At 41.6% G+C, this 27910-nt stretch overlaps 3 protein-coding genes and 1 non-coding gene across 6 annotated transcripts in view; all 4 read right to left on the reverse strand.

Moving 5' to 3' along the window:
- Window positions 1–711: 711 nt before the first annotated feature.
- On the reverse strand, window positions 712–785 carry trnar-ucu. Its single transcript has one exon. It is a non-coding gene; the product is annotated as a tRNA-Arg (tRNA).
- A 2697-nt stretch (window positions 786–3482) lies between these two features.
- Window positions 3483–12959, reverse strand: LOC121627008 (granulocyte-macrophage colony-stimulating factor receptor subunit alpha-like). The gene is made up of 10 exons (XM_041965767.1): window positions 12597–12959; window positions 11483–11631; window positions 10151–10274; window positions 9924–10017; window positions 9043–9239; window positions 8623–8756; window positions 7041–7170; window positions 6705–6795; window positions 6546–6621; window positions 3483–5728 (listed from the first exon to the last, which is right to left on the reverse strand). Exons 1-10 carry the CDS (start codon window positions 12661–12663, stop codon window positions 5645–5647), a joined length of 1146 nt encoding a protein of 381 aa, XP_041821701.1. The 5' UTR covers window positions 12664–12959; the 3' UTR covers window positions 3483–5644.
- Window positions 12960–15241: 2282 nt separating this feature from the next.
- Window positions 15242–24607, reverse strand: LOC121626731 (interleukin-13 receptor subunit alpha-1-like). Its single transcript, XM_041965400.1, has 10 exons — window positions 24216–24607; window positions 21889–22022; window positions 21393–21555; window positions 21186–21285; window positions 18963–19129; window positions 18669–18799; window positions 18259–18400; window positions 17328–17427; window positions 16587–16671; window positions 15242–16496 (listed from the first exon to the last, which is right to left on the reverse strand). Exons 1-10 carry the CDS (start codon window positions 24286–24288, stop codon window positions 16398–16400), a joined length of 1194 nt encoding a protein of 397 aa, XP_041821334.1. The 5' UTR covers window positions 24289–24607; the 3' UTR covers window positions 15242–16397.
- Window positions 24608–25520: 913 nt separating this feature from the next.
- The window catches only part of dock11 (dedicator of cytokinesis 11), a 57843-nt gene continuing 55453 nt past the window's right edge, over window positions 25521–27910 (reverse strand). For all 3 annotated transcript variants that reach the window (XM_041965549.1, XM_041965548.1, XM_041965547.1), the window contains one exon: window positions 25521–27106. In XM_041965549.1, coding sequence (XP_041821483.1) covers window positions 27017–27106 — 90 coding nt within the window. In that variant the 3' untranslated portion in view covers window positions 25521–27016. The remainder of the gene's footprint in view (window positions 27107–27910) is intronic.

Raw genomic sequence — 27910 nt, forward strand, 5'->3', positions numbered from 1 at the left:
GTTCAAATCCAAATTCACAGCTTGACAAAAACCTTTAGGAGGGGCTGTAAGAGACAGGATGCTAATGGGGCATATGTTCAAATGTGAACGTTCATTTTATAGGTTGTGCAGAGAAATGTAATGTTTAGTCTTAAATGTCTTATTATATGTTGATTAGTGCCTTTTTTGTGAAGTTCTATGGCAATACTATAATTATAATTGCAGACTACTGAAAAACACATTTACCACGCTGTCAAGTTGAAGGTTTTTGTGCAAGAGCTCGTGCAAAATTACCTGAACTGTTCATTAACAATGTTAGTCCTACTAAGATGTCAGGAGAGATATTGCTCCTCGAAAAGGCGAATTAATTCTAAAAAATAATAATTCAATGTAAGAGACATCAGGACTTTAAGGACAGTCAAAAAAGGCAAGAGAAAATGTAAAGAAACGCACGTTTTACATGCGTGCATTTCTTTACAGGCTCAAATGAGTAAGCCGAAATTAATATGGACTGAATCTATACAAGATGCTTTTTTCATTAGACTATATTTAATTTACTAGAAGAGAGCAAGTCATTCACAGCGCGCACAGAAGACCTGTGATGGGGAAGTGTTTCAATCACTGCGCGGACAATGAGGATCGACTATCATCATAATCTGCAATCAAAACATCACCATCGTCCTCATCTGATAAAAATGACCGCATGTCTGCCGTGTGGCACACAGAGTGACCCATCTCTGCCGGGACTCGAACCCGGAGCCTCTGGATTAGAAGTCCAGCGCGCTATTCCATTGCGCCACAGAGACTGCGCCAGGATAACCCAAACCTGGCACAGCTTACATACTTCATATCCTCTCGTATCGCTGCTCTGCATCCCCGCAGCATCAGGACCAGTCTGTGCCGACATGTTGGCACTGCCGGTGCCGACCACCAGAGGGCGCTGTTGCCACATGGTGCGGTGTGGAGGTGCGTCAGGTCAGCTGGCGTACAACAGGAAGTTGTGCGTTCGAGTTTAGCTAAATAAAAGTGACCGTGGTTCTAAACGGCACACCAATATGTGTTCGCAACTGAGGCTTTAATTTTGACAGCGCGCCATTAGGAAAATTGTTTTATTCAAGCTAACTTAACGCTCGTCGTTCCATTGATCCAAAATGGTGCCTGTCAGAGCTTTGTATTCCCCGTTTTCACGTCATATTTATTAGTTTATGTGTGTCGGTGATTTCAAAACAGAACTAAATCAGACAGGTTAAGGCAGCCAGCGCGGACAAAACCCGATGGCTAACCAATGCAACCATTTACATGTAAATACAACGTGCTTCTGCTTAACAAAGGAATGGCATCGGATGGTTCCTGATAGCCATATTAGAAATAGCTTGGTGAAAACATGTCAGGTGTTGTATTTAATAGAAAATAGTCGTTCTGCGGTTTTTCCATCCTGCCCTTCACAGCCTTGGTCTCATCGTTCAGTGGAGCTCCTCCACATGGAAACAGCGCAGAGCTCCTCTGTGTGGAATAACATGAGCGGGGTTACACCGAGATTGCATCAGATAACCAATTACGCACCTCCCTCCACGCGCCCTTCACCACAGTGTGACACCTTAATTAATTTCCTGTCATCTTCACTGTCTTTGTCCACTATTCATGTCAAGGACGCCGAAGTAGAACACGGACCAGGTTTTTGTCCCGTGCAGCTGGGTTTGTGGAGATTTTTGTTGTTGTAGGTGGGATGGGAACCACACTGAGGTCTTTTCTTCAACTTTCCTCATCAATTCATCAGTGTCAGCAAAATCCCACCGTCCTGGAAATCACACGAGGCAAAATAAACTGTGAATTGTGCCATTTTAGGCAGTAAATATCCACAAGCGCAATCCACAATAACCTCAGGATTCTGAGCATGAAGACTTGAACTGATGATGTGTCTGTTTTTGGAGTTATACATCAACAACAGACATTTTAGGCGCATAATCTCATAATAACACCTACTCCAGATGTTCTGTATTGCTGTAATATCATTGTATCAAGGTCTCAGCCATTTTCAAATATGCAGAAATATGCAGCAGTTCACATGTGAGAAGCGGAAATGTTGCAGTCTAAACCAATTTCAAAACCTCTTCGTCTGACCAAAGGTATTGAGAAAATGTTTATTTTCTGCAAGTTTCACAGTTTGTAAAACAGACGAGAATTACACTTTGATTGTTAGTGGGGAAAACTACCAGTCTTTATTCTCTCATTCTGGCAGTTTTGGTCTCCATTCAGCTGATCACACCAATCTTAACTTGATCTGCCTTGAATTGGTTTGCTTTAGAGCTTTGATGATGTCCAAATGTGCAGGTCTACAGCCTAAAGAGGCTCTGCAAGATCACCTTTGGGTCTGCATTGGGATTCATTGTATTCTCCATTCACAGATCACCTTTGGGACACCCATACACACACTTACTGTATTTTCCACTCTGAAACAGATGATACACAGTTCACCAGCTCAGGAACTGACACAAAGACAAGACTCATTACTGTCATGATTTGCAAAAGTTGGGTGTTGCAAAACTTTTTCTTACTAAATTCAGGGATATATTGCAACATTCTTATCACATGGTAGTTCCTGATAATAAGAATACCTTAATTGTTAATCAGCCTGCTCCATTGGTCGATAATCTCTAATTGTAATTGTGTTCTTTCAGGGGAGGTTTTGTCATTTTTAAATGAGTCACAAAAAACAAAAATTTGCTGCTAAAGCTCAGAAACTCTTATTCCGTCATTATCACTCGGCTGACACACTTTTCAGAAATCGGTCCAAAGTGTTTGCTTTGACAAGCTGGAGGAGAAAGGAAGAGGACAAATATGACACAGGTAATAAAAGAACTACAAAATATGCAAAACATTAGTAGGAAGAAGGGACCACACAAATGGGCTATTGCATAATCAAAAGAGAAGTGAAAAACGATATATTAAGGAAATCTAAATCTAACAGAAAAAAAGCTCTTTCATGCAGAGTGATTGGTGATGGAAGCTTTGGGATTTGTTAGTTCAAGATACATCTACAAAACACTCAAGAACGACTGACATCAAGTGACCAGCTGAATGCAATATTGTGAAAAAATATCATTGCAGATTTTACAGACTTTCTTTCTCCAGGGACAACACCCTGAACACTGCTGAGAATTAGATGAGATTGACGCCATTCTCATGCCTGAACAGTAGCCTAAATATGAAGCTGGAGCCAGCTGCTCTTATCTTAAACAAATGAGACATAACATGCTAATAAGCTTTAGAGGTGCTGCGAGGCAGATTTTCACCTTTGGACAGAGCGAGGCTAGCTGCTTCCACCTGTTGACAGTCTTTATGCTAAGCTAAGATAACCAGTTGCTGGCTCCAGCTGCATATTTATCATATAGATGCAAGTGGTATCAAGCTTATGATCTAACTCTTGCCAAGACAGCAAATGAGCATTTTTTCCTAAAATGTCAAACAGTCCTTTAAGACAGCCACACTGAAGGCCTGATATCTCATGTGTAAAAACATTTTTGTTTATCAAACGAAATAACATAAAACGAATTATAAACAATTCAAAAGTGGCATCCAGCATTAGCCAGTCCGAGTACATCTTCACAAAATTCAGTGTACAGAACCAACATTGATATATGAGTTCTTTTACATGAGTGTGCTATTCATTTCACATTCAAATTCAACACGTCATTCAAAGCTGAGCAAAGCAAAACTGTTGGTCCTTCCTCTTTTACTTGTTAAAGATGTTGTGGCACCCAACAACGTCATTATAGCGAACTAAAACTAAACTAAAACTAGGTGTGAAGAACATTTTGGTTAACTGAAATGAAAATTAAAAACTAGACTTTAGCAAAAAACTGAAACCATGTGATAAACCTACAAAACTAACTGAAACAATCAATATACAGGAAATCTATGAGGTGCATATGTTCATTGACACTGGGATGAGTCAACTGGCTTCAAAAAGTGTTGTTTGCATTGTAATACCCATTCCCAAGTGCTTGACAAACATGTTATAATTAAACATAATAATAAAATGAATATAAAATGACCTAAAACAAAACATTTTTAAACAATAAAAAATGAACCGAAACAAGCAAACCCACTCCGAAAACTAACTGAAAATGAACTGAAGTGAAAACTAAAAAAAAACAAAGAAAAATGACTAAGCTATGGTAACTCTGGAATGTGTAGGCAGCTCTCCGGCCCAGTAATGTTTATATACAGTAGTAACTAAAACCTCATTCATGTGCAAGAAAGCCGGATGTTTCCCTGACTTTGACCCAGCAGACATCAAACAATCAGGCAACAATGCCATGGTGAACTGAACCCGAAAGGCCGTGCAGTTTCTCCGAAGGCCACGCCTCGACAGACAGTGCCCGATGTGGGAGGTGGCCATAGCTAACGACTGGTCGTGAACTTAACAGCACAGAAGCAGAGGAGTAAGTGCAATGGGGTTTGTGCGAGCAGCGATCAAAAGGCATAGTGCATGAACAACATTCTGAATAAAGGTGATTCGAACCATCACCTTCAACTGCTTGAGAGGTGCAAAAGCTACTTCACTTCAATTTGATACAGTTCTGAGCCATCAGAAGGCAGCGTTTACAACAGAGTAAACAAACGTCTTTCTTTTTGTGTATCTCAGACTGGCCGGCTGTAGCTTAATGGCTATTGCACGCAGTTTATCATGTAATGAACCCCTTTTTAAAATTGTACTAGTCTATTTAACAGGGGCAACGCTTAATGATCAACAGAAAAACAGAACGCCCAGAATGCTAATCTGCTGTCCCTGCCCAGATGTCAAAAAGGCATCTTTAAAAAAATCATTCAAAGAAAACATCTTATATATGTATCTAAAAAACAAAAAAAAAAGTCAGCAGGTCTATCGGTAAGATGCTCAATGATTTTTTTTCATGATCAATAATTCTTTTGGACAGATGATGATCCAAATTGCTTTCTTTGACAGTCCCAAACCCAAAAATATTTCATTTGCAATGATGTAAAACAGAGAAAAGCAGAACTTCCTCACATCCTCACACAACCCAGCAAGTGCTTGGTAAAAGCTGGATTATCAAAAGAGTTCAAAGAGTTGCCGCTCTGTAACGTTCCTGAGCTCCCCCAGCTGCCCGTTTCCACTGATGCTCTGCTGCTGGGGCTGTCCAACGGGTCTCCGTTGGACACATGCCTGAAGCGCCGCAGTGCAACAGGGGGCTCAAGGCTCAGACACACAAATGTTGTGATTTAAAGTTCAGGATGTACCTCTTTGGGTTGATTCAGAAAACACATTGAGCACTTTTTTTCAGAGCTGGTAATGGTTGAAATATATTTCGAATCCAAACATGGGAAAATAAACTGCAACAAACTGAATACATTTCCAAAAAAGGAGCTGTTGGCGGGCGTAAACAGAACATGGTGATAAGGAATTGAACATTGACATGAGTTTGGCGTAATGTGGAGGCAAACTGTATTTAGGATGTCCTAAAAGGGTCTAAGGGCCTTTCAGACATCCTCAATAAGAGCCATGTAAGCCAGTGTGGCTCACTTCTGCATTCTTCTGTCTAAGTAACAGTAAGTGAGCTGAACAGTGCAGTTTTCATTTCTGCTCCCAAGAATTTGCGAGGACTTCCAGTTGTGCCACGGCGGAGACGTGCCAGGTGCAAAGTCAGCTGGTTTGGGGATCCATCACCAGCGTGATTTTACAGTTGTGTTCTTCCTCTACGGGGATGTACAGGTTGCAAACAGTGCTCTGAGAAAAATAAGACAAAATGCTGGAGAAAAAGCGGAACACAGTGCGGCACTTTAAAACTCATCGCATGCACAGTTGGTTTGAGAGCCGGTGCAGACAGGTTTACAGGCTGAACTTCAAGCTGTTGCTGGACCCAATAATAATCAAGTGCTATTGTGCCACACTGCCTTCCCTGCTGTTAAAGGAAATGCTGGACATCTTGAGCTTACTTACTTTTTTGCTAAGAGTCAGCTGAGGAAATGCATGGCATTCACGCCTGCACGCTAAATACTGAGGTGACTGCCAGCAGCCTGTTAGCTTAGCTTAGCACAAAGACTGGAAATAAAGGGAAACTGCTACCCTGACTCTGTCCAAAGGTGAAAAAATAGGTCTATCAGCGCCCCTAAAACTCACTAATTAATGCTAATGTCTTGTTTGTTTAATCCGTACAAAAAAGCAAAGAGAAAAATGTGACTTAAAGGGGACTACAGGAGGCTGGATTTGCCCATACACATCTGACCTGCAGTAACCTCCTGTCTCCCTCGCAGCCTCTCTCTCCCTGTCCTTTCCTGTAATCATGACTCCAACAAAGCCTCAGCTCTGCCACATCCGCCCTGCCAGATTGCAGCTCCTGCTCAGTCAGCCTTTAACTGTGACTAACCCCATTTCTCAACTCATGCTTACCACAAAGACGTGAGAGTCTGAGAGAAATTACCTTTTCAAGTCCAAGAAAAATGGCAAATATGCATGCTTCCCAAAATGTCATACTGTTCCTTTAATCATTTAAAAAGGCAGGACAACCAGGGAGTAAACCCAGAATTAATAAATTAACAGTCACCTTATTGTTGTTGTCAGAAATACTGCTGAGCAAGTCCCGAGGTTCTGGTACTGGAGGAAAAATAGTGTCCTTATTCCTGTTCAAAGAGAGTTGAATATCAGAGGCAAAGAAGAAGACAACGAAACAAGAGCAGATCAAAAAGACAAAGACTCAACATACTTCCTGCAACAGATGAAAGTCAGGAGTGCCAGGCCAGCAAACACCAGAGGGATGATAATGGCGACATACACCAACACATTAGGCTTTGCATCTGTAGACAAAAACATGATGATCAGCTGAGAGCAGCTTAAACAGCTACCGTGGTTTATGTTTCAAGTTACAATTGAAACCCAGCGCTTTTACAGAGAATTTAAAATCAGCTTTGAGGGAATTTGAGGGAAGCAACAAGGGTCATTTTCAAATCACATAGTACACAAAGTAGCTTTCAACTGCTGGCCAGTTCGTTTTTTTGCTTTTCAACAAGATAAGAAAATAAACAGGAGACGATGATCATACAAAAATTCTCCTCGTTGCTCCATTGTGTCTCTCCCCGCTTTTTCTTCAGTTTTGCTTTAATCTTCATGCTGTACCAACAATGAGAGACAATGGAGATCTCAGCTGATGTTGCTCCATCTGTGGTTTTAACCTGTAAGAAAATGAGGGCAGAACTGTAACAGCGACTAACCAATTAGTTGGTTGTTTCAGCACAATAATGAATATGATAATATATTAGATACAACTGCATATTGTACTGTGAATTGAGCACTGCTTTTAACATAACACTGAAACTGAAACACCACTGAAAACCACCAAAATAAATAAATAAAACATCCAGCATGATGATGGTGATGGATGATTTCAGATAATTCAGAGGGTGTCATTGCAATCCACCCAATAATCGTGAAGGCATTTCACTCAAAACCACACCTGTCAACCCCACGGTGGCGCTACATGAAAAGTTGGGGGTTCACTAAAGTCGGCGGAATTCATCCTCTGAGGAAACCGGGTGCCAATACCTAAAGTAGATTTTAAGCTGTTTCAACATTGATTTCAATGAATTCAGAGTTCATTCTCTGTGGACAAGTGCTAAAAATATCACGACAAACCACATCAGTTGTTAAAGGATAACTTTTGTTTTTTACAACCTGGACCTTATTTGTGGCATTAAATACGACCATTTACTCACCCAGACAACTCTGGTGGCATTTGGAGTCGTTTTGAAGAAATTAGCCCCAGAGGAGCGGCGCGTATATCCGTATAATGTGAGTACTCGGGGCATCCATGCGCAGCCTCTATATAACGCATAATCTGCGGCGAAACTCGTTCATATTCCAATATTTTGTTATATGCAGTCGGCTAGTTTAGCTGTAGTTTGGCACAGCTATGGTTTGTTATTGCGTATTCGTAGCCGACCGCCGCAGAGTTAGCCGTGTTGTGGTTGGCTGCTCGCAGCGCGCGACATTCGGTAATGACATCATCCACGTCAGAGGTAGTTGTCTAGAGACGCTGGATGTTGATAACATGCCACCACGGGCTCAGAGGGGAATAGCACCAGCATATCAAAACAAAATATTGGAATATGAACGAGTTTCGCCGCAGATTATGCGTTTATAGAGGCTGCGCATGGATGCCCCGAGTACTCACATTATACGGATATACGCGCCGCTCCTCTGGGGCTAATTTCTTCAAAACGACTCCAAATGCCACCAAAGTTGTCTGGGTGAGTAAATGGTCGTATTTAATGCCACAAATAAGGTCCAGGTTGTAAAAAACAAAAGTTATCCTTAAAGATTACTCTAAGCAAAGCGAACAACGCAGGATTCAACATCATAACAATTCAAACCACATCAATTCATAAACATGGTCTTCAAAGTAAATGTTTCAATACTAGATCGTCAGTGGTGTTTCAACTTCAACTTCCAGTATTCAACTAGTGGTTCAGCTTTACAGTTGGATATTCAGTTGCCTCTGGGATTCAAGTAATCACAGCTATTATTTTGAATTCACAGCTGAATTCTTACAAGACAGTGAGACAAACAGACTAAACGTAAAGACGTTAGAGACAGACATCCGAATATCGCACTGTTGTATCGCTTACCTTCTGTTTATCACACTCTGTGTAATTAATTATAAACTTCCATTTAGACAGAGCTGCGATGTCAGGAGGACTCCAGTTAATTATGAATTTATCCGTAGTTTTAGTGACTGTCCACTTGAGGGGATGAAGTCTCGCTGTATAGAAAAAGACATTACAGAGAGATAGCAACTAAAATCCAGTCAAACACAATCATAAAATGCTGTAAACCAGCTAAAGCGGGTTAAGAATCTCCCTCAGACTCTCCTGAACTGGCTGCACGGTGTGTTGTCCAAAGTACATACTGTACACACGTGTACACACACTACCACACCATGACAATTCTGAGAAAGTGCAGAATGAGACTGAATGGGGAAGTGGGTCATATTTCAACAGAACATTTCCTCAACAGGACTCCAGATTAGGACTGGTCATTCCACTTGCCTTCAAGCTCCTTCTTAAAAGTGTTCCTGACAGGCATTTTGTTCCACGTCCCATTAAACAAGATGTGGACATCCTGGGTGAGATTCGCCCGCAGGTCACAACCAGTCCTGACGCCATCACTGTGAGTGTACGATGGGCAGGCGCGTAAGGCTGAACCGGGATCTCCAACCGATGTTTTCGGATCCTCATTCACTAACCTTGGAAAGACAGAGGAAAGCTGATTTACTTTCATGCTGCATGCTGTTCCTGAAAATCCTCAGGAGGACCCTGAGGAAAGACATGAATTTGCTTTCTTGCTGAGAGTTTGATGAAGAGATCAATACGATTCATATGTCTTTCTGTTAAATATGAAGCTACAGCCAGGAGGCGGTTAGCTTAGCTTAGCATAAAGATTGAAAAGAAGGGCAAACAGCTAGCCTGGCGCTGTGCAGACAACAAAATAAATAAAACAACAACTAAAAAGTAAGCAAGTGAGACTACATGCTTGTTGTTTAGTCAAGCAAAGGATAAATTCATTAATAACATAAATAAATATGCTTCAGTACTCTGACAAACAAATCCCACAAAAAGACTAAAACCAGCCCCATGTGAATGTAAAAACAGACTAGGAGTACACTGAACGTTATACAAGACGAGCGCTCTGGATATTGCTGATGACGTTTTCAAACCTACAGTTCTCAAAACACAGTGATAATACACCAAGGTTCAGTCTGCTTCTTATGTGATAAACCAAAGTTAGTCCCTGTGTATCAGGAAGTATTACAATACAGCTTACTCACATTTACTGTGTAAGGGTGAGTTCTAGTTTTACTGCTCTCCAGTGTCTATTTATTGTGTAAGTAGAAACTGTGCAAAAAAAAAAAAAAAAACTTGGCACATACTTGTAGAAAAAACTGAGATGTGGACTGACTGGGCTCCAGGAGCAGCGAGTGTGTGTGGAGGAATGGATGTAGCACTGCAAATTCCTCACCAGCACTGTGAACAACAACACAGTTCATACATAGTTAAAAAACCTTTAGCCTGCATGTCTTTGTCTACTCAAAAGCATTCAAACTTGGAGAACTACACTGGGTCTTATCAAGGGTAATGCTGAGCTAATTGAAGCTACCTGGGTCAGTGACGTTGATGACAACCGGCTCACTATGGTTGCCGTTACAGACCGTTTTAACAGACAAGTGCAGAAATCCTCCTTCCATCACCACATATTCACTCCAAGATGGCTGTTCCGGAGTCTGCCAAGAACAGACGAAAACACAGTGAGTGAACAACCAAATCACCATCAGCAGCAGCAGCAGCAGTAACTCTGACGCAACCCAGCACTTTACTGTACATGTTAGATGGCTGCTGTCCAAAAAAAACCACACACACTGGCCATTTCTTAGTGTTTAGTTGGAATATATCACCACGCGTAGTGTTAGGGATCTTTTATGTGCTGTTCAGAGCTTTTCAGGAATGCTGGTTTTTAAATGCCTAGCAAGAAAGTGAATTCAGGCACTTTGCCAGTGATCATGCAGGCCAAGCACACATCGACAGAAAGCTCACTCATTGCAGGGCGTCGATGATGAAATCCATGTGTGCAGAATTTGAATACAGATCTGAACTTTGGTACAACTCAGGGGCAAGCTCCATTTCTTTTATGTGATAGCTATAGTTACTGTTTGCACAGTAAGATATGACACATAAAACAAATGATTAACTCTAAAATGGGAATACATTCTTACAGACTGACCTACCCAGCAGTGTAAAAAGTGGTGAAAATTTGCTCCGTCCTGACCAGCACAACACTTACATGAGTCTTACATGTTAACGCATTAGTTATAATAAACAATAATCTAATATACAGCATGAAAGTGGCCATTCTGCATTTTAATTTTGATACTTTAAGTACATTTTGCTGACCAGAGTTCTGTACTGTACTGTTGTAATGGGATATTTTTCACATTGTGTGATCTGAACACAGGTGTGAGCGCCTACTCCGCACTGATCATAGGATCCTGCAAATCCCTCTAATGGCATAAAATTTTGTTTGTAGAGAGATTAGTGTTGCACGTCGCTGTCTACCACAGTGTCCTCCCAAAGTTAGACGTGTCCCTACGCACAGAGGCTTTAGTAATGACACAAACACATAATAAAAAGATAGAATGAACCCAGTGTTATGCTTGAATCGTTGTGCTTATCTATGCTGTCTAAACCTTGAATGCCTCTGTTTACCACAGGGAGTTTTTGTTACAAAGCAGCTGTGTTTGCAGGAAATACTTGAACTGCTAAAATGCCATAGAATTGTGTGTTATTAGAAGTGGTGGTATACTCTGGTGCTGCAGAGATCCCCAAATAAAATTTAAAGGGTATCGTGGAGTTGATTTCATCAGCTAATGAAAAGTATTTTTAGCTATTTAACTGGATGACATTTTAAGAAACACAGAAATGTGCGCATACTCACATTCCAAGTGTCGCTGTACGGCATTTTGGTTCTTGAAGTCACTTCGTACGTGCAGTTTTCCATTGAATGCTGTGGTGGTGCCCAGGACAGCCGCGGTTGAAAATCATCGATCCAACGCAGGGACACATTTTGTGGTGGCGAGATTTGTCCTTAGGTGGAGAAAAGAGAGAAGACAGACATGTGAGGGATTTCAGCGTGTGAACAGACACACCGCCTGTTTCTTCCTTTCAGTCAGCAAAAGGCTGCTTCTTTCAGAGTCGAATGAATGATCAGTTTTAATTTAATCATTATTATTGTACACTACATAAACAAACTGAAAATATTAATAGTCAAATGCAGAGGAAAGAAATACAAGTCAATAGCTTTCGATGATGATCTGTCAAATATCTCGACTGCCAGGGCTTCACATCTGTGCAGATGTTACTGAGAGAATCCTCACATCCCAAAAACATTAAATCAGTCCAATGTTAATATACATCAGACTACACCTGTCATCTATTGTATGCAGCATCTGCTCTGTAATGTGAATCAGGCTCGCTGCCTAAACATCACCATCAGCCACATTCTGTTACCACAATAAACCTCAAAATCTCTGCAGCGGTAACACCTGAGCGTTCTTGTCGCTGTTTTTTAGTGCGAGTGAGTGGAACAGGTTTCCAGTAATTCCGGCCACCCTCCACCTGGGCAGACGCCCTCAGCTCGCGCCACCTCTCTCCGAGCCCTGACGCCCACAGGTCATTTCCCTGCCTCGCGCCCTTAGACCTGTGGATCCCTGATACTTCCGGTTAACCTGCTTGCTGTGCCCGGTGGTCGTTTTCCCCGCTTTTTCGCACGAACCCCGCGGCTCGTTCACGGTTTTGGACGTTGTTCACGTTTAAAAGTCACCAACTCGACTTGTTTACTGTCACCGTACTGTATTCTGTCCTCTCCCCCAGTGTTCACAAGTCGGCGCCCCGCTCGGCAGGGAGGAACTCATGTGACGTCGTTACTGGGAAACCACGTTAAGTTCATACTGGGACAACTCTGCCGTTCAGCCAAACTGGAAAATCTGTCAGGGAAATACGTGACAACATGAAGGTAGAATAACGTAACACCCGTGTGTATATTCTCTTACCTGTCTGCGAGTCCACCGTTAAGAAAAAGCAGCTTAAAGCGAGCAGCCCCTGAAAACCCCTGGTCATCCTTTTTTGAGGGATGTATTCCCAAAAATAGATTTTCCCACAGCCGCTGGTATTCTGGGATAATTCCCGCTCCAGGAGCCCGAAGAAGGCCGCCTGGTGTCCAGCCTGCGGTCACAGAGACGGCAAATGTCCGCGTTTCACTTCGTCTTTCGCCTCTTCAGAGGAAGGCATGTAAACAGCTGGAGGCAGGAGTTGACGCGGCGCACTTTTTTTCTTTTCTAAGGACACGCGCGCGCGCGTCTTAGCCCCCCCCTCCTCAAAAAAAGGAAGTGCTCCCTTCAACTCCAGCCTCCAACTCTTCCCCTGTCTGTCCGCGTTCCCTTTACTTTAACCTGCACCCGACATTATCCCTAACCAGTCGCAAGGTGGCACTATAAGCAACACAATTTCAACAGGAGGGGCGCATCATTCCACACAGTGCTGCAGCCTGCTTCACTTTTTTTGTCCAAGTGGAGACATCTTGATTTTGAATAGAGCACACAGCAAGCAGTTTAATAAAAGAAGCACCCTTTTCACCGTTTTACACTAGCACGCCGAATGAAAGGAGCAATCAAATCCAGGATGCCTTTGGTGTGGGATATTAGGTTTTTTAGCAGTTCAAGTAAACACAGCTGCTTTTTTAAGGAAAACGCCCCTGTGGGAATAAGTATGTGGTCAGTGGCAGATGAAGAGAAGTATTGATGGAGTGGCAAGAGGGTGACATGGAGACTTTAAGGGGTGGCAGAAATATAGAAATGCTGATTTCATTGCAAACGCTCACATGTATCAATATTTGCTTGCAAAGGCCCACCGAATGAGGATTTTTCCACTCGAAAACATTACCCTTATGTGGCTCATGATTAAAGCATTTAATAGAAATAGAACCCTTGATTCTACTAATTGATCAATCAATCCGTCCAACCAATCAGCAGTATACTTGTGTTAAGTTTTGAAGTCCCCATACAAAAAAGAAATAGCTGTGCCTATTATAGTGTAATTATTTCTTGGACGTCTGCAGTGACTTCCTGGACTCTTACTGGCAACATGAGGCAGCCGGCTGAGCCTCCAGGAAGTCACTACACCTGGCCAAGAAGTCATTACACTACATAACCGTCAGCAGCTGCTCCAGCATGCACCACTTTGTGCTGAATGACTGAAGCTAAGCAAGTGTGGCTCGGCCAGGACTTGGATGGGAGACCTGTGGGGAAAAGGTCCCTGCTAGGGGTGTGTGTGAGCCAGTATGGGGGCAGTCTTTCCTCTGGTGCCCAGTCCAGTGATGGGGATGCTGTCTTACTTGGCCAAGACTAAGGCATAATTTAATGTTTTTTATTGTTTGTTTAATTACCTGTGTTTCTTCAAGGATTTCAGGATAGCGTGCAGCATAAAAGTAAATCAGCTTCTCTCTGTCTTTCCAAGGTTAGTGGATGGGGATCTGGGTTCAGCCTTACACGCCCGCCCACATCCACATCTTGTTTAATAGAACGGCAAACAACACTTTCAAGATGGAGCTTAAAGGCAAGTGGACTGACCAGTTCTTATTTAGAGTCCTGTTGAGGAAACGTTCTGTTGAAATACATCGCACTTCCTCATACTCAGTTATAGTTATGAGAGAAGTTGCTCTCTGTCCTTCCTCAGAAATGTTACCATGGTGTGGAGGTGTGTGTACATGTATACAGTATGTACTTGTAATGTCGGACACTTTGGACAACACACAGTGCAGCCTGTTCAGGAGAGTCTGAGGGGGATTCATAACCCGCTTCAGCTGGTTTAAGAAATTTACACCATTTAAGTTTTAGCACTGAAATATTGACTTTGAAAACCATCTTTATGAAATGATGTCATTTAAATTTCCACATATGAAATTTCCACATGGTCACTTAAATACCAGAAACCAACCATCAATCAGTAGAAGAGCAGGAATGTGACTTGCGTTGCCCACTCGTGAAAAACATTACTCCATAGAGCTACTAGTGGTCAAAGACTCCAGATTCAGAACCCTGAAACATTGGGAAAACTTAAGTTTCTAATAGTCAGAAAACTCAGATTCAGTTTGTGGTTAGTCAAATTATAATTTAAAAATTCCAGCCAAGTAAAAGATGATTAGCTCAAATTGGACTGGTCAAACTCAGACAGCAAAATTCAAGATGAAACATTTTCGACCAGAATGTCAGAATATTGTATGTATATGCCAGGATCCCCACACTGCAATAAGTGACATTTCAAAATATCGATTACAAACTATTTAGTTAGCTTCATTCTTCCGTTGTTTTTGCCTATCATGTATTTTTCAATCCTTCAGTCATTTCATTTTTGTGCCAATAAAAAAAGAAACTCCCAGATGAGTCTTAGTATGATTCATTAACATTAATAAAGGCATTAGTTACACTCTTAAATCCTTTTTCAAGTTTAAATATCTTTTGTGAAGACTACATACACCGTTTACTTCAGGAGGAATGTTAGCGATAACATATCTCAGTGCTCTAAGATGTGACCTGCCCAATGACAACAAAATCCAGGAACAAGCTGTGAAAAGTCCATTGAAGCCCATGAATGAACCACTGACTGATAACCAGGAGTACACAATCAAACAACACGCAAACACTGTCTCTTCCTTTATTCCCTATTAAAGCAGAAAAAAATCAATCTATCAACCAACAAATACAGCTGGTAAATGAAACGCCCTCAGTTAAAGGAAGGAAGTGTGTGAATAATGATAAAATGGCTTCTGGCTTTGGGCGTGTTGGTGAATGAGAAAGCACACAGACGATTGCACACACTCAAACCACTGATGTCCAAGTTGCAATCAGCGTCGTGTCTGCTCAGGCGTCTGCAGAATTCTCCGTCACTGTTCTCAAGTTGTATACAAAGTTTAAAATGCTTCTCAGCACCACAGGTGAGATGTTAAAGAGACACGTCAGATTAACTCTTGTAAGAAAATTGTCATTCCATCCAAAATATACAAGACAGAGAGTGACAGTCACCAGTGTCTGCCAGCAAAGTTCATGCAGGTCACTTCATTTCCTGATTGACAAGAAGCGTAATTCCTTTTAACATGCACTAATAAAGGGTTAACAAATGAACTGGGTTGAACATTCAGAATTTCACCGCAGCCATACCTCTTCATTAAATTTTACATAATGAAGTCGCTTTCTGTGTTGGACACTAACCACTGACAGCCATGCACTCACCCCATGTGTCTCTTATAAGTGTTTGTATCCGTGCACACTGGACCTTTTCCTAATTTGGGGATGAATACGTGTGTGGGGGAGGAGAGCCACTGCAGCTCTTGGCTTCCTGTGCTGTCTTGGGATCACTCAGCGGCAAGAAGTACGTGCCTCCCCGCCATTTATGTTACTGCTTCCTTCCTATTGTCTAGCTGCCACGATGGCAGTCATAGGGCATCTGCCTGTCAATCCTACAAAACAGACTCTTGCTGTGCCAAGACCTAAATCTCTTATTCTCTTGTGATCTCTTATTCTCTTGTGATCTCTTTGACGTGTACAGCAGATACAGGGAAAAATCAGTCTTGTTTTCACCGCCCTCTGGTGGCTGAAAGTCTCACCTGGCAGCAGCAATACAGAATTGTTCTCAGGTCAGTACAGTAAAGGTGCGACAGGGCTCACTCCTGACCACACCTGTCAAATGTGCAATTGACCTGGAACTTTCAACCACAAGTGAAACAAAGTTTTTCAGTGTAAAATAATCCTGCTGAATTTGCCCAGCGTGGAAGTCCAGCTTCGCCGGAGGTGAACATGTCAGGAGTTTTGCTTGAGGACGCTGTTTTCGGTGACAAGCGTAATTTTGCAGGGTTCAATGAGTTCTGGCACCGGCGTGTACAGACTTCCCGCTGTGGTCTGAAAAACACAACAGTGTAATGAGTGTCTGTGGAGACAGAAGGAGCAGCTGAGTAGAGCATACACGTTTTTATTTGTCCTGAAACATACCTTCAGTTCTTTGTTTCCGTTCATCATCATTTCCTTGAATATTGCTGAAGGATCTGGTATGATCGGGCAAATAATGCTGACGTGCCTACAGGCAGACAAACCACAACAAGCATGTCAATGACAGAAAGAAACAGCCAGCACACAATGTTTCCACCACACAAATACCATATTGAGGTGTTTTTTAGTTTTTCTCAAAAGGTGGTGCGGTATGTCATGTTAAACGGCGTAGTCAGTTCTCTGCACTGGTTTCCAGTGAACTGCACACGTATTTTAAGGTCGCCCTCCATTCAAACAATGTGTTTTGCTTATTGTTGCTTTACTTGCATGTTTGGTCTTCAAAGTGCAGAATGATGCATGTCTAACACCAGAACACTGTTTTCACATTCATCTGCTGAGGGAAGAAAGTTTCTCTGTGCTAAAATTCTTTGTATTTATTGTAGCTCTACTTGAAACACCTCCATACCTTTGTCTGAGGGTGGAGTGGGTTTGTTTCCCTTTTAGAAAAGTATTGAGTTGTTGCAATAATGTTAGTGATATGTTGTCACTGTGGCAGATCTCGAATACTGTTCCCCAAGAAGTATGCTTTACAACATCGGCTCTTGAAATAGATTGCAAAATTTGATGTAAAGCAATTGGGCAACAGAAATGTGCTTCATATAGTGTACAAACACTTTGTGGCAGGTGGGTGGAAGTTTCTGACACGGGCCTACAGCACTGTCTACTTCTCTTTCCAACACATACCTCCTGAAGCAGTAGCAGGACAGAATGACGCAGATGGACAGAATGACGGGGATGACGATGGCAACCACGGTCAGTTTCCCATCAGGAAGAACATTGCTACCTGTGGTGAAGAACAGACACATTTTCTTCAGCTTTCAAGACCAATTCAAGCTACCTGGTGTCAAGTAGTGCAGAGACACTTTGTGCTTTGCATCTAGCAACTGCAAACCCTTTTATAAACGACTGGTGTTACTGTAGACCTCTACACAGATATACATAGAGGAGGTCGCTACAGGGAGGGGGCTGCATTTGCAGGCAAGGAAGTCTAAGTCTACTCTGTAAACCTCAGTTTACTACTTTACATCATTATGACGTTTTGAAAATGCCAATTCAGATGGGGGGTGAGGGATATTATTCACTTCTATCAACAGAAAAAACACCAAACGTGACTCTAATTCAGATTCAGATTCAGATTCAGATTTACTTCATTGTCATTGCAACAAGTGCAACGAAAATGTAAGGTGCAGGCCATACAGTGCAGAGATGAAAAGCAGAAACTGCTGGTGAAGCAACCAATACTGATGAAATGATGATTTAAAATGTCAATTACACCCTGGTTTGGCCTTTCTCCTTTTCCTTCTGCTGCTGTGGGACAGTCATTTTCATATCTGACACACATTCGCCAGCAAAACAGTTTTGCATCAGGATCTATTTTGTTCATTTTCCTGACAAAAGGCATTTAAACATACAAGGGAAATGTGTCTTTTCAACAAGCCATCAAGGACAAATAACATTTTTGAATAATGTGAAAAGTACCTTGTGAAGAAGAATTTAACGAACAACACTGACGTGAGCAAATTAAGGGATCCTATGACAAATATGCTCATCATTTCACTTTTTTCATAAGTGCATGCTGAGAAATCAGTGCAAGTAAAACTGGATGGACAGTTACCATAAGGTACAGCTTCACTGAGGTTGCTGAATATTCTGATGCAATCTTTAGCAGTCGTGACGTTGGATTGGAACTCATAACGGCAGCTTTTATTGTACAGCACCTTCATCGTAGTCTCTCCCCTACTTGTGTTGTAGCATCCCTAGAAAAGAGCACACAAAACCAGAGAGTGTTGCTCTCTGTCAGGCATACAGAAACCGTCTGCCATTGATAAAATGAAGATGCAGTTAAATACAAGATATTCGTACTGAAATACAAACGTATGTTTGTATTTGTGGCGTTTGCAACTGATAGACTCAATGCTTAAATGTGAGAACATTCAGCGTCAGTGTGGCAAATACAAACACTAATTACATAATAGAAGGAGCACTTTTAAATTGTAGGATAAACAGTTACATTTGGCAACTTACCCTGAACTCATTGCATTGGCTATAGCAGACTGTGTATATCCAGCATTCACTGTTTCCGACCTCTTGAGGCATCATGCTCAGTTGGAGGTAATCTCCTTCTTCTCTGACGCTCAGCACTGGTGGAGGTACCACTGAGGAGAGACAAAAAATATACAAACTTTTTTTTAAACTTGTACTTGGCTGCAAATGAAAACAAGATTCAATCACTGGTTCTTAACGTATTTTAACAGCAAATGTTTTCATTTTCACAATTTGTCATGACAGCAGTAATTAACTATTAGAGGCAACACCAACCTAGTACAGGTTTAAAGGTGCTCATTCCAGCTTCAGTCTCCACAAGGATGCAGAAGTCATCAAGGCTAGTATCAATGTGCAGGTTGCAACCATTCCTCTCTCCACTGCTGTAAGGCTGATCACACTTTTTTAAACCTCTTACACTTTCCTCCGAATATCCACAAGTCCTGTAATGACAAAATGGGGTGGTGATAAGAAGTGTGGAATAGGGAATGCATCAGTCAGCACACAGTCTTTATGCAAAGCAATCTCACCCAAATAAAAACAACACAAATTTGCTTTGGTTTGCTCTTATTAGCTTTGTCCTCACCGCTCTGATGACCACTGTGAACCTGCAATTCTCAAACTTGCCACTAGATGTCCATAAAGCTCAGAGACTATCTGTGGCTCATAAAAATCCCTGTGGTCTGAAAAATATTAATGAATTATGTCACCAAATGTACGAAGCCTGGAAATCACATCCACAGGTTTTCACCCTGCACTGCTAATGGCTAGATGAATGCTCTGATCCAAAGACGTGAATATTCTAGTGCTGAATCCCTGTTTCTGATTTCATCTGTGCTGTCTTGGAAAAAGAATTAAGAGGAACTATAGAAGCTATGTAAACCGACATGCTGCGTGTAATGTTGACTATTTTATATTAAACAATGACTTGTACAGTGAGGCCTGCATTATATGCAACTCTTTTGCCTTTTGCTCGTCCCGTTTTGGGCCTGGTTTGTCCTGGCACTTACAGTTGTGTTCAAAATAAGGGGTTGGGGTTAGGGTTAGGGTTAGGGTTAGTAAGTGAACATCAAAATTCTTCAAATAAATTGTATTTTAATAAACACTAATTTATTGGGGACACTGCACATTCTATTTCAAAGCACGGAAACCGGAAATAGTAATTGAATTTGATAATATAAGTCAAGAAATATAATGTTCAAAAAAATAGCAGTGTTGATACCTGTCTTTACAAACTCAAAAATTAACTGTATGAACTAAGAAATGCTTGAAGATTCAACTTTCCTGAGAATCATAAATTAATATTTAGTTGCATAACCACGGTTCCTGATAACTGCTTCACATCTGTGGTGCACAGGTATTGCAGCCCAGGACAACTGTACTGCATTCCACAATTCCTCTCTTGGTTTTGCCTCATGAACAGCTTTTTTTATGTCAGCCCACAAGGTTTCTATGGGATTAAGGTCTGGGGATTGTGCTGGCCACTGCATTACTTGAATGCTGTTTGTCTGGAACCATGATTTTGCCTGCTTGCTGGTGTGTTCGGGGTCATTGTCACGCATCACTGTCTTCAATGTGTACTGTGGCTCGAATTCAGTGTTTGCAGGACGTCTGACAAACTGTATGCGGCCCTTAGACCCAGAAAGGACAATCTTACTCTCATCAGTCCATAAATTACTACGCCATTTCTTTTTAGGCCAGTCAATGTGTTCTTTGGCAAACTGTAACTGCTTCAGCACGTCTTCTTATTAACAATGGGACTTTGTGGGGGATTCTTGCTTCACATAGACGTCGTCTGATTGTTACAGTTCTCACAGGCAACCTTAAATCTTCTTTGATCCTCCTGGAGCTGATCATTGGCTGAGCCTTTGCCAGTTTGGTTATTCCCTGATACATTCGAATACTCGTTTTTCTTTTTCTTCCTCGCCTTTCTGGTTTTGGCTGCCATTTTAAAGTGTTTGATATCATTTTAGCTGAACAGCCAATCATTTTATGCACTTCTTTATAGGTTTTCACCTCTTTTAGTAATTTCTTAATCAAAGAACACTCTTCTTCTGAACAGTGTCTTGAACGACCCAAATGCACAGCCAGCATATGCAGCATTAGTTGCCTTGATCCTTAAATAAGGGCCACCTGTTTAACACCTATTTTTTTCACAGAATCAATGACCTCACTAAGTGAACTCAGCACTGCTACTTTTTTGAACACGTCCCTTTCAGTTAATGATTCAGTTTCACAGAATCAGCAGCATGCACGTCATGCCTGTTGGGTCTGTTGGTTTTCTATACCTTTACTAAACCTTCTAGAAACTTACTTGCAGGGTAGAAGTTGAAATTCTAACAAAAAAGGTGATTTATCTTGCTAGTGATGTGGGACTGCTATTATTCTGAATACAACTGTATATTGTCAGACCATGCATTTACCATCACTTGATGGAAGTAGAGAATTTCAAAGGCCATCACGTATCACGTATATTTAGGCTGTTGTTGTAATTCTCACCTATAAGACAGTGTCAGGTTTAGAGAGCGATTTGCTGGGATCCAGGAACAGTTCATTTCATGGGCGTAGACGACACACAAGAAGTCCTTCACCACTTCAGCTGTACAGCGCAAAGGCGAAGGTGTCACATACATACACGTAGCATGGCTTTAAAGAATCATAATGGATCATCATGCATCATAGTCATTTCAGCTTTCTGATTCTTACCTCGGGGCTTAGGGGTATCAATGGTTATGGTCGCAGGGTTGCTCTCAGTGGGACGTTTACAGGATTTACTGACAGTCCAGATTTTGTATGTCCAACGAGCAGAACACATCTCTTCGGTCAGAAACATTTGTGTGAAATTTGTCCCGCTCACGCACGTCCCAGGCTGGAGGGAACACAACATTTTTTTTTCAGAACTGTTGCTTCTCAGTGTATATGTCATGTATAGAGGCAGATTAGGGCTCCAAGGTTCTTCACTGAGAATGAATCCTCTTTTTGAGCACAAGTATCTTGTGTTTAAATTAACTCAGTGAATAAATGAATAAATAAACAAATTACATTAAGTGAGACCAAAATGAAGACATGCGTTTTACTGGTAGGCAGTAATGCCCTTTGAAGTGCATGCAATCTGCAAAATGCAAGCTTTTAGTGAAGTGGAGCAACTGCCTACTGATATTACTGAAACCTGGGAACCCCCAGACCCCATCATGTTCCCTACATCATTGTCTGTATTCTTCATCAGGAATTCAATCTCTTCGTCTTCTGGCAGAACACTGGGCCTCTTCCAGGACATGGTCACGGTAAATTTGTCGAGCCACTCGTACGACAGCCCTGTCGGTGGAGGATACCGATCTGCAGGGAGAGATAACAAGAGGAGGAATTACCCTCAGCTGTTCACAATTAAGGCTTAAATCATTAGCCTTAGAAATCCCTGAATTAATTTTTTACATTTATCATTGAATTCCACATGTCTCGGTTTTCTCTAAATTGAAGTACTCAGATGTTTTACTTGAGTAAAAGTAGTAACACCACTCTCTGAAAATACTTAAGTTAAAGTCCTGCATTCAAAAGTATTAAGAGCATAATGTATTTAAGAGTATTGAAGTACTTGTTGGGCCGAATGGTCCCTATCAGAGTGATGTATTATTAAATATTGCATTTTATTGAAATATTATTACTTTAACATGTAAGTAGCAGTTAGATGTTCCAGCTGGTGGACATACATCTTAACTACTTTATACAAAAAAAAAAAAAGATTCTGTCAAATAACTCCAGCCGTCAGATAAAAGCAGTGGACTGAAGTGGAATAAAATGACCTAAAATAATCTTAAAGCACATCCACTCTGTCATAAGTAGCATGGTGAGTAGTGCCACCTAGAGGAAGTATTAATCACATTTCCTTTACAGGTTCACTGAAATTTCAAATAGATTCCTATTATATTTTTGAATTTTTGGTGACAACAATTAAATGAAATCATCTCACTATACCAATTTCGAGAAAAGGTGATATCACCACTCAACTCAATGAGCTTTGGCAGCACAGTGGCTCAGTGGTTAGCAGTGCTGCCTCACAACTTCCAGCTGGGGGCTCTGGTGTCAAAACATTGGTTTTGATGGTGGTGGATGTCAGGTTAATTCTCCTGTTAGCGCCTTTGGACCAAGGCACTGGCTCAGAGCTGCTCCGTGGCTGCCCACTGCTCCTCAGGGATTGAGTTCAATGCAGAAAACACATTGCACTACCTTATACTGAGTATGACTGCATGAGGAAAAAACACTTACTTTACTCATATTTTTACCTCTTATAGGTTTTTTTCACTTTTCTCAGATTTGCTAAAAAAAATTCAAGTGGATTCCTACGCAAAAATGTTCATGAATATAACCATGTAAGTAACTAATTTGTGTAAAAACTGTGAAATTCTATAGAATGTTGGCAGTATATTTTTATGGCATTGTTCTTTGTGGAAATAAATATTTTTTACATATTTCTTTCTTTTATATAGTTTCTTTGTATAAAATGTACGTATGGTCAGCTTTTATTTTGTATTTTGTATTTCTCTATTCTGTTGCTATTTTTCCCAACTGCTATTAATTATATATCATTAATTATTAATAAAGTCTTATCTTAGCAGTGCCTACTGAGTTTGCAGATGTCTCCACTTTCTGACACTTTCTTAACAACAAACAAACAAAACATGTATATGTCCAAAATGAGTTAATATTGTCAAAAGCTGCTGGGGAACTACGACATGTTTGATGGTTGCGTTCATTCCTCCTCTGCACATCTTTGGCTGCGCGCAGCGCCTGAGCCGTAAATGCATCATAGAGGCGCAACCAAATCCAAACGAGGGCGAACCGCTGTTTGTAAAACAAGGTGGGAAATCCTTAATGAGCAGCAAAAACGATATCTTTCATTCACATTGGACAAAGGCTTTTAATTGATGTGGAAATGTCCTTAAAGTAGTATTTGTGGTCGTTATCGGACTTTTTCCCCCCGGTATTAAATTAGCCCACGTCTTTCCAGGAAAGACTGCCTCCGATAGTTATTCATCAATGTAAAAACAACAACAACAACAACAAAAACAACATCAAAAAAACACCTCATATGTTCAAACGCTAATTACAGGGCAGGCAGAAAACTAACCGGGTCTAAATACAGAACATGACCCTAAAATACTGAAAAGGTAGAATTAATAACTATTTTATTATTAATAGCCTCTTTAGTTGGATAATAATGAATATAGTACAAAAATGGACCGAAACCCAGACTTTAAAACTACAGGGTTAACAGACTACTTTTTTCATGTTAAGCTTACAATGTGGCTCAAAAGATAAATTAACTTTGAATCCATGTTTTTTAACCAGTTGTACTTTCTATGTCACAACCTGCCGAAAGCGTCTGAAGTGCGTCATTAAAGCCTAGCTTAATTGAACTTTGCTATTCCAAGCTAGCCGAGTGGTCGAACTCACGAGTCGAGCCCATACAAGGTGACAGCGACTCGTCTGTCTCCTTTTAACGCCAGCTCCAGGTAATGGAGGAGTCCTTACCTGCTTTACAGTAAACTGCCATCACCATGGCGGTGTATGTCCAGAAGGCTAAAAACTGCCCGGTGAACGTCATGTTATCCTCGAGCGTCTGAGCGTTTATTCCATCTGGAAGCGAGTCAACTCCCTCAGTCCTCCTGTACGCGAGTAAACAAAAACACCCAAAAAACTTCTAACAATGTACTCTACAGCATACAACACGGAAATAGAGGGAAGAGAAAATCCTGAATCAAAAAGAAAAAACAATTGGTAAATGAGGGGTAAAGGGCGAAACGTCAACACCGTCCGCGGGGGCACCTTTGCGCTGTCTGCGCACCGCTGGGCACATCAGGGAACAGCGGGGCGGAGTCGGCGTGAAAGTGGGTGGAAAGCGATGATGAGAGCACGGGAATGTTGAAACAAGCTCAGCCTTTCCCGGCGGTGTCGCGTAAAAGTCCGTCGGAACAGTGTGGCAACAACAGCTGCGCGTGCGGCTCCGCTAATGAGGGCAGCGCGCGCATGCGTGCCCATATAGCCCAAACCGCAAGCGTCCATCCATTCTTCCAGGAAGGCGTCAGACTCCAAATGAGTCTGTGAATCATTAAGCTGATTATGTATTTGGTAATGGATTTACGCAGCAGCGAGCAGCACTGAGTGGACAAACTGATGGCGCGAGGCCAGGGAAAACATACAGAGGAAACATGCAGCGCATCTGAACCCAGTCAGTTTTCACTCACCACACAACACCTTATAGGAAGTACAGGCCAAAGAGTGTACACCTCATGTACTGTAGGCCTAAGACTGGATGAGGCAGGAGTGAATGCAATTAAAAAAGGTACCAGCTGCATGTAGTGAGGCACCTGCTTGGAGAAAGCTGCTATGTGTTCTTGATGAAACAGCTCCAAACCTTGGTTAAGATTAAGATTGTTTTGTGATTCAGATTTAAAGTAGGACTACAACACCTCTGTAATAAAAACACACATGGAACTGCTACAGGGCACGTCATCACATTTTATCTACCTTACAGTCATCCAAGACAGCACTTTTGCAACTACTTTTTCCAGTTGACAAAATGTTCTCACCACAAGGTCCACTTCGGTGGCTGTTCCAGCCTATCATAATGGGATAACAGTCTTCCTCTGCAGATGGAGTGGCCCAGATGTCAGGTGTCGTCAGAACATTCCTCATTTACACCCGCTTTGAAGTTTAGACTGACGTCCACACCTTTCAACATCCACCGAGGAAGATCTTGAGAAAGCGTGAGAACAGCTACCACATGGACCTCGTGGTTTGACTGTTGCAAGGTTTGAAAAGAACTGTTGGCTTAAATAGTTTTTTCCAGGTTTTATTGAAAAAAAGGCTTTACAAAGTAAGTTTGACAAGCAGCTTCACTTCAGTATACAATGCAATAAAAATGGAAAAAGAAATCTCTCTGCTAAGACAGATTTGGACTAAACAAGAGTCCAAAATCAGTCAAATATAAATACATACATACAGTACGTACAAACATACATGGATACAGAATTCACTTTACAGCATGACAACAAATTATGTACATTCGCTTAAATATTATTCATCTATCTGCTAATTACAGTGTAGCACTTGTGAAATATTGTGAATAACCAGCATGTGATGAAGATCTAATTACTCGAGATAAGGGAGACTTTTCAGAAGGCAGAGCAGAAAGGCACTGGACCTTAACCCAGATGAGAGGAACTCTTCACTCACTCCACTGAAGTAAATATTATCATCGTGTCCCGTCCTCAGATCCTGTTTCTGACTTCACATGTCTACAGGCCATAAAACGAGTCCCTAGAGACGACTGTTTGAGTGATTGTTCGACAACTCTGATAGTATCTATTATCATAATCGTTTCTTTCCTGGTTTGACATTATTCATTACCTCCAATACAATCTAGAATATTAGCAGTTACCAACACTTGTGATTGAGCTACTTTTAAATTAAGCAAACCCTTCTTAAGAGCAGCTCTATCACACAGCTTTCATACAACCCTGAGGTTCATCTTTGATTTCTTTAACTTTGGATCAGACTGAGAAGGCTTTTACATTTGTCTTTAAAGAAACAAGGAAGTAACTTTGATGTTGACTGTAAGCTGCCGCTCTTTAAATGTGACTTATCTGTTTCTCACGATCTGTTAACCTGGCTGGAATGCACTGCTAACCTATAAATACTACCTCTTGGCTTGACAGACTATCTCAATGCTTTAGGCTTGGGTGACAATTAATTGTACAACAAAAACCAGTTGAGTTGGGGAACTGTTTGATTCAGATTCAAACAAAACACTGCAATGGTACAAGGAAAAGATGCTATTGTCCTCTAAAAGTTGACTCATTCTGGAGGGGGTGATGTCCTGCATAGATCTGGAGGGCAACATTGCAGAGAGAGACGGAAAAAATCTCCCTCTAAAGAAATAACAGTCAATCCTGTGGTTTATCACAAAGGCAGAAAAAAAGTGCAATGCAGCCTAGCATGACTCAGCAGAACGCCTGAACATGACACGCCGACATCTGCGTTGCTGCAATACATTCCCAGAAATACTGCTGCTGTGGTTTCGATATTATATCCATACTGCTGTGCTGCGATCTTTCATCTCGGCCATTTACTGCACACCCAGCAGAGATGCTGAAGATAGCCAAATGGCTTCTTCTCCAGGATGGGTGGGGGGTGGGTTTGGCAAGCGAAGCCGGGCAGACATGAAATGAAGAGTCGCCCCCGTTATCATCCAGTTCAGGTCCTTCGGGGAAAAGTGAGAGGATATATGTGAGGGCGGGTGGCGTGTCGGAGGGTGACCGGCGGGACTGAGGTCAGCCCAGGTTGGTGGACGTCCCGCTGATGGCACGAAACACATGGAGGGAGTTTTGTAACAGCGAACGCATCATATCCTCCTGGTAGATCTGAGGTCAAAGCAAAACACAGTGAGGATGAGTATCAGTTCTCACATAACAACAGAGGTCTCACACACACACACACACACACACGCACACGCACACACACACACACACACACCAAACTCAAATCGGATAATTGTGTGGTTTTCAATCAATTCAATCAAGTCACAAAAACAAACAAACAAACATAAATAAATATGAACAACACATTCGCACAGTGTCCACTCGGTGTTCGTGCTCGTTGCCGTATGGAAAGTCGTCCTTTCACCACACACCCTTTTGTTTTCAAAACTCTTATCAGTGTTTCTCTGATGGCTGATTATTGTTTTTGCTTGCACAATCTCTTTGCGTGTTTAGCTGCTCTGGCAACCCGTTGATCAGCCTGACATGTTAGCCTTTTCATTATTATTCTGCTTGAATCGCTGAACACATCTGAGCTGTGGGCAGCGACTGGGAGGCAGCAGGTTTCCGACTTGGCTAGTTGTGTTTATACCACCAATTACTAAACAGCTTTGTTTATTCCAACCAAAACATCTGCTACTACGGCTGAGCTGTGTGACCAAAAGTGTCCATGCAACAGGGAGGAAAGTACTGCTAGACTGAGTTCAGATAGCAATAAATGTAAATGTCACCAGGGTGATACAGGCTGGATCACATCTGCATATATTATGTGATTCAATTCATTTATTACAAGCATTTTCATTGCTTTGGGGCACATTTGTTAATGAAACTCTGCATACTCTTTCAGATTACAGCTAAAAAGCCAGAGGGAGCTTCTTTGCCTGGCAGATCCAACGCATGCAGGTATCA

The sequence above is a fragment of the Chelmon rostratus genome, chromosome 23, assembly GCF_017976325.1.
Source record: "Chelmon rostratus isolate fCheRos1 chromosome 23, fCheRos1.pri, whole genome shotgun sequence".
NCBI lineage: Eukaryota > Metazoa > Chordata > Actinopteri > Chaetodontiformes > Chaetodontidae > Chelmon > Chelmon rostratus.

Excerpts from the sequence above, each read along its gene's own strand:
- LOC121627008 (XM_041965767.1), bottom strand. The coding sequence starts at position 12,663 with ATGACCAGGGGTTTTCAGGGGCTGCTCGCTTTAAGCTGCTTTTTCTTA. Across the intron at positions 9,240-9,923 it reads CATCTCAGTTTTTTCTACAA|GTTAGTGAATGAGGATCCGA; the intron begins GTATGTGCCAAG and ends TGTCTTTCCAAG. Across the intron at positions 7,171-8,622 it reads CAGAGTGTGATAAACAGAAG|GTTAAAACCACAGATGGAGC; the intron begins GTAAGCGATACA and ends ATTTTCTTACAG.
- LOC121626731 (XM_041965400.1), bottom strand. The coding sequence starts at position 24,288 with ATGACGTTCACCGGGCAGTTTTTAGCCTTCTGGACATACACCGCCATG. Across the intron at positions 21,286-21,392 it reads TGATACCCCTAAGCCCCGAG|CTGAAGTGGTGAAGGACTTC; the intron begins GTAAGAATCAGA and ends TGCGCTGTACAG. Across the intron at positions 16,672-17,327 it reads TCCTGCTACTGCTTCAGGAG|GCACGTCAGCATTATTTGCC; the intron begins GTATGTGTTGGA and ends GTCTGCCTGTAG.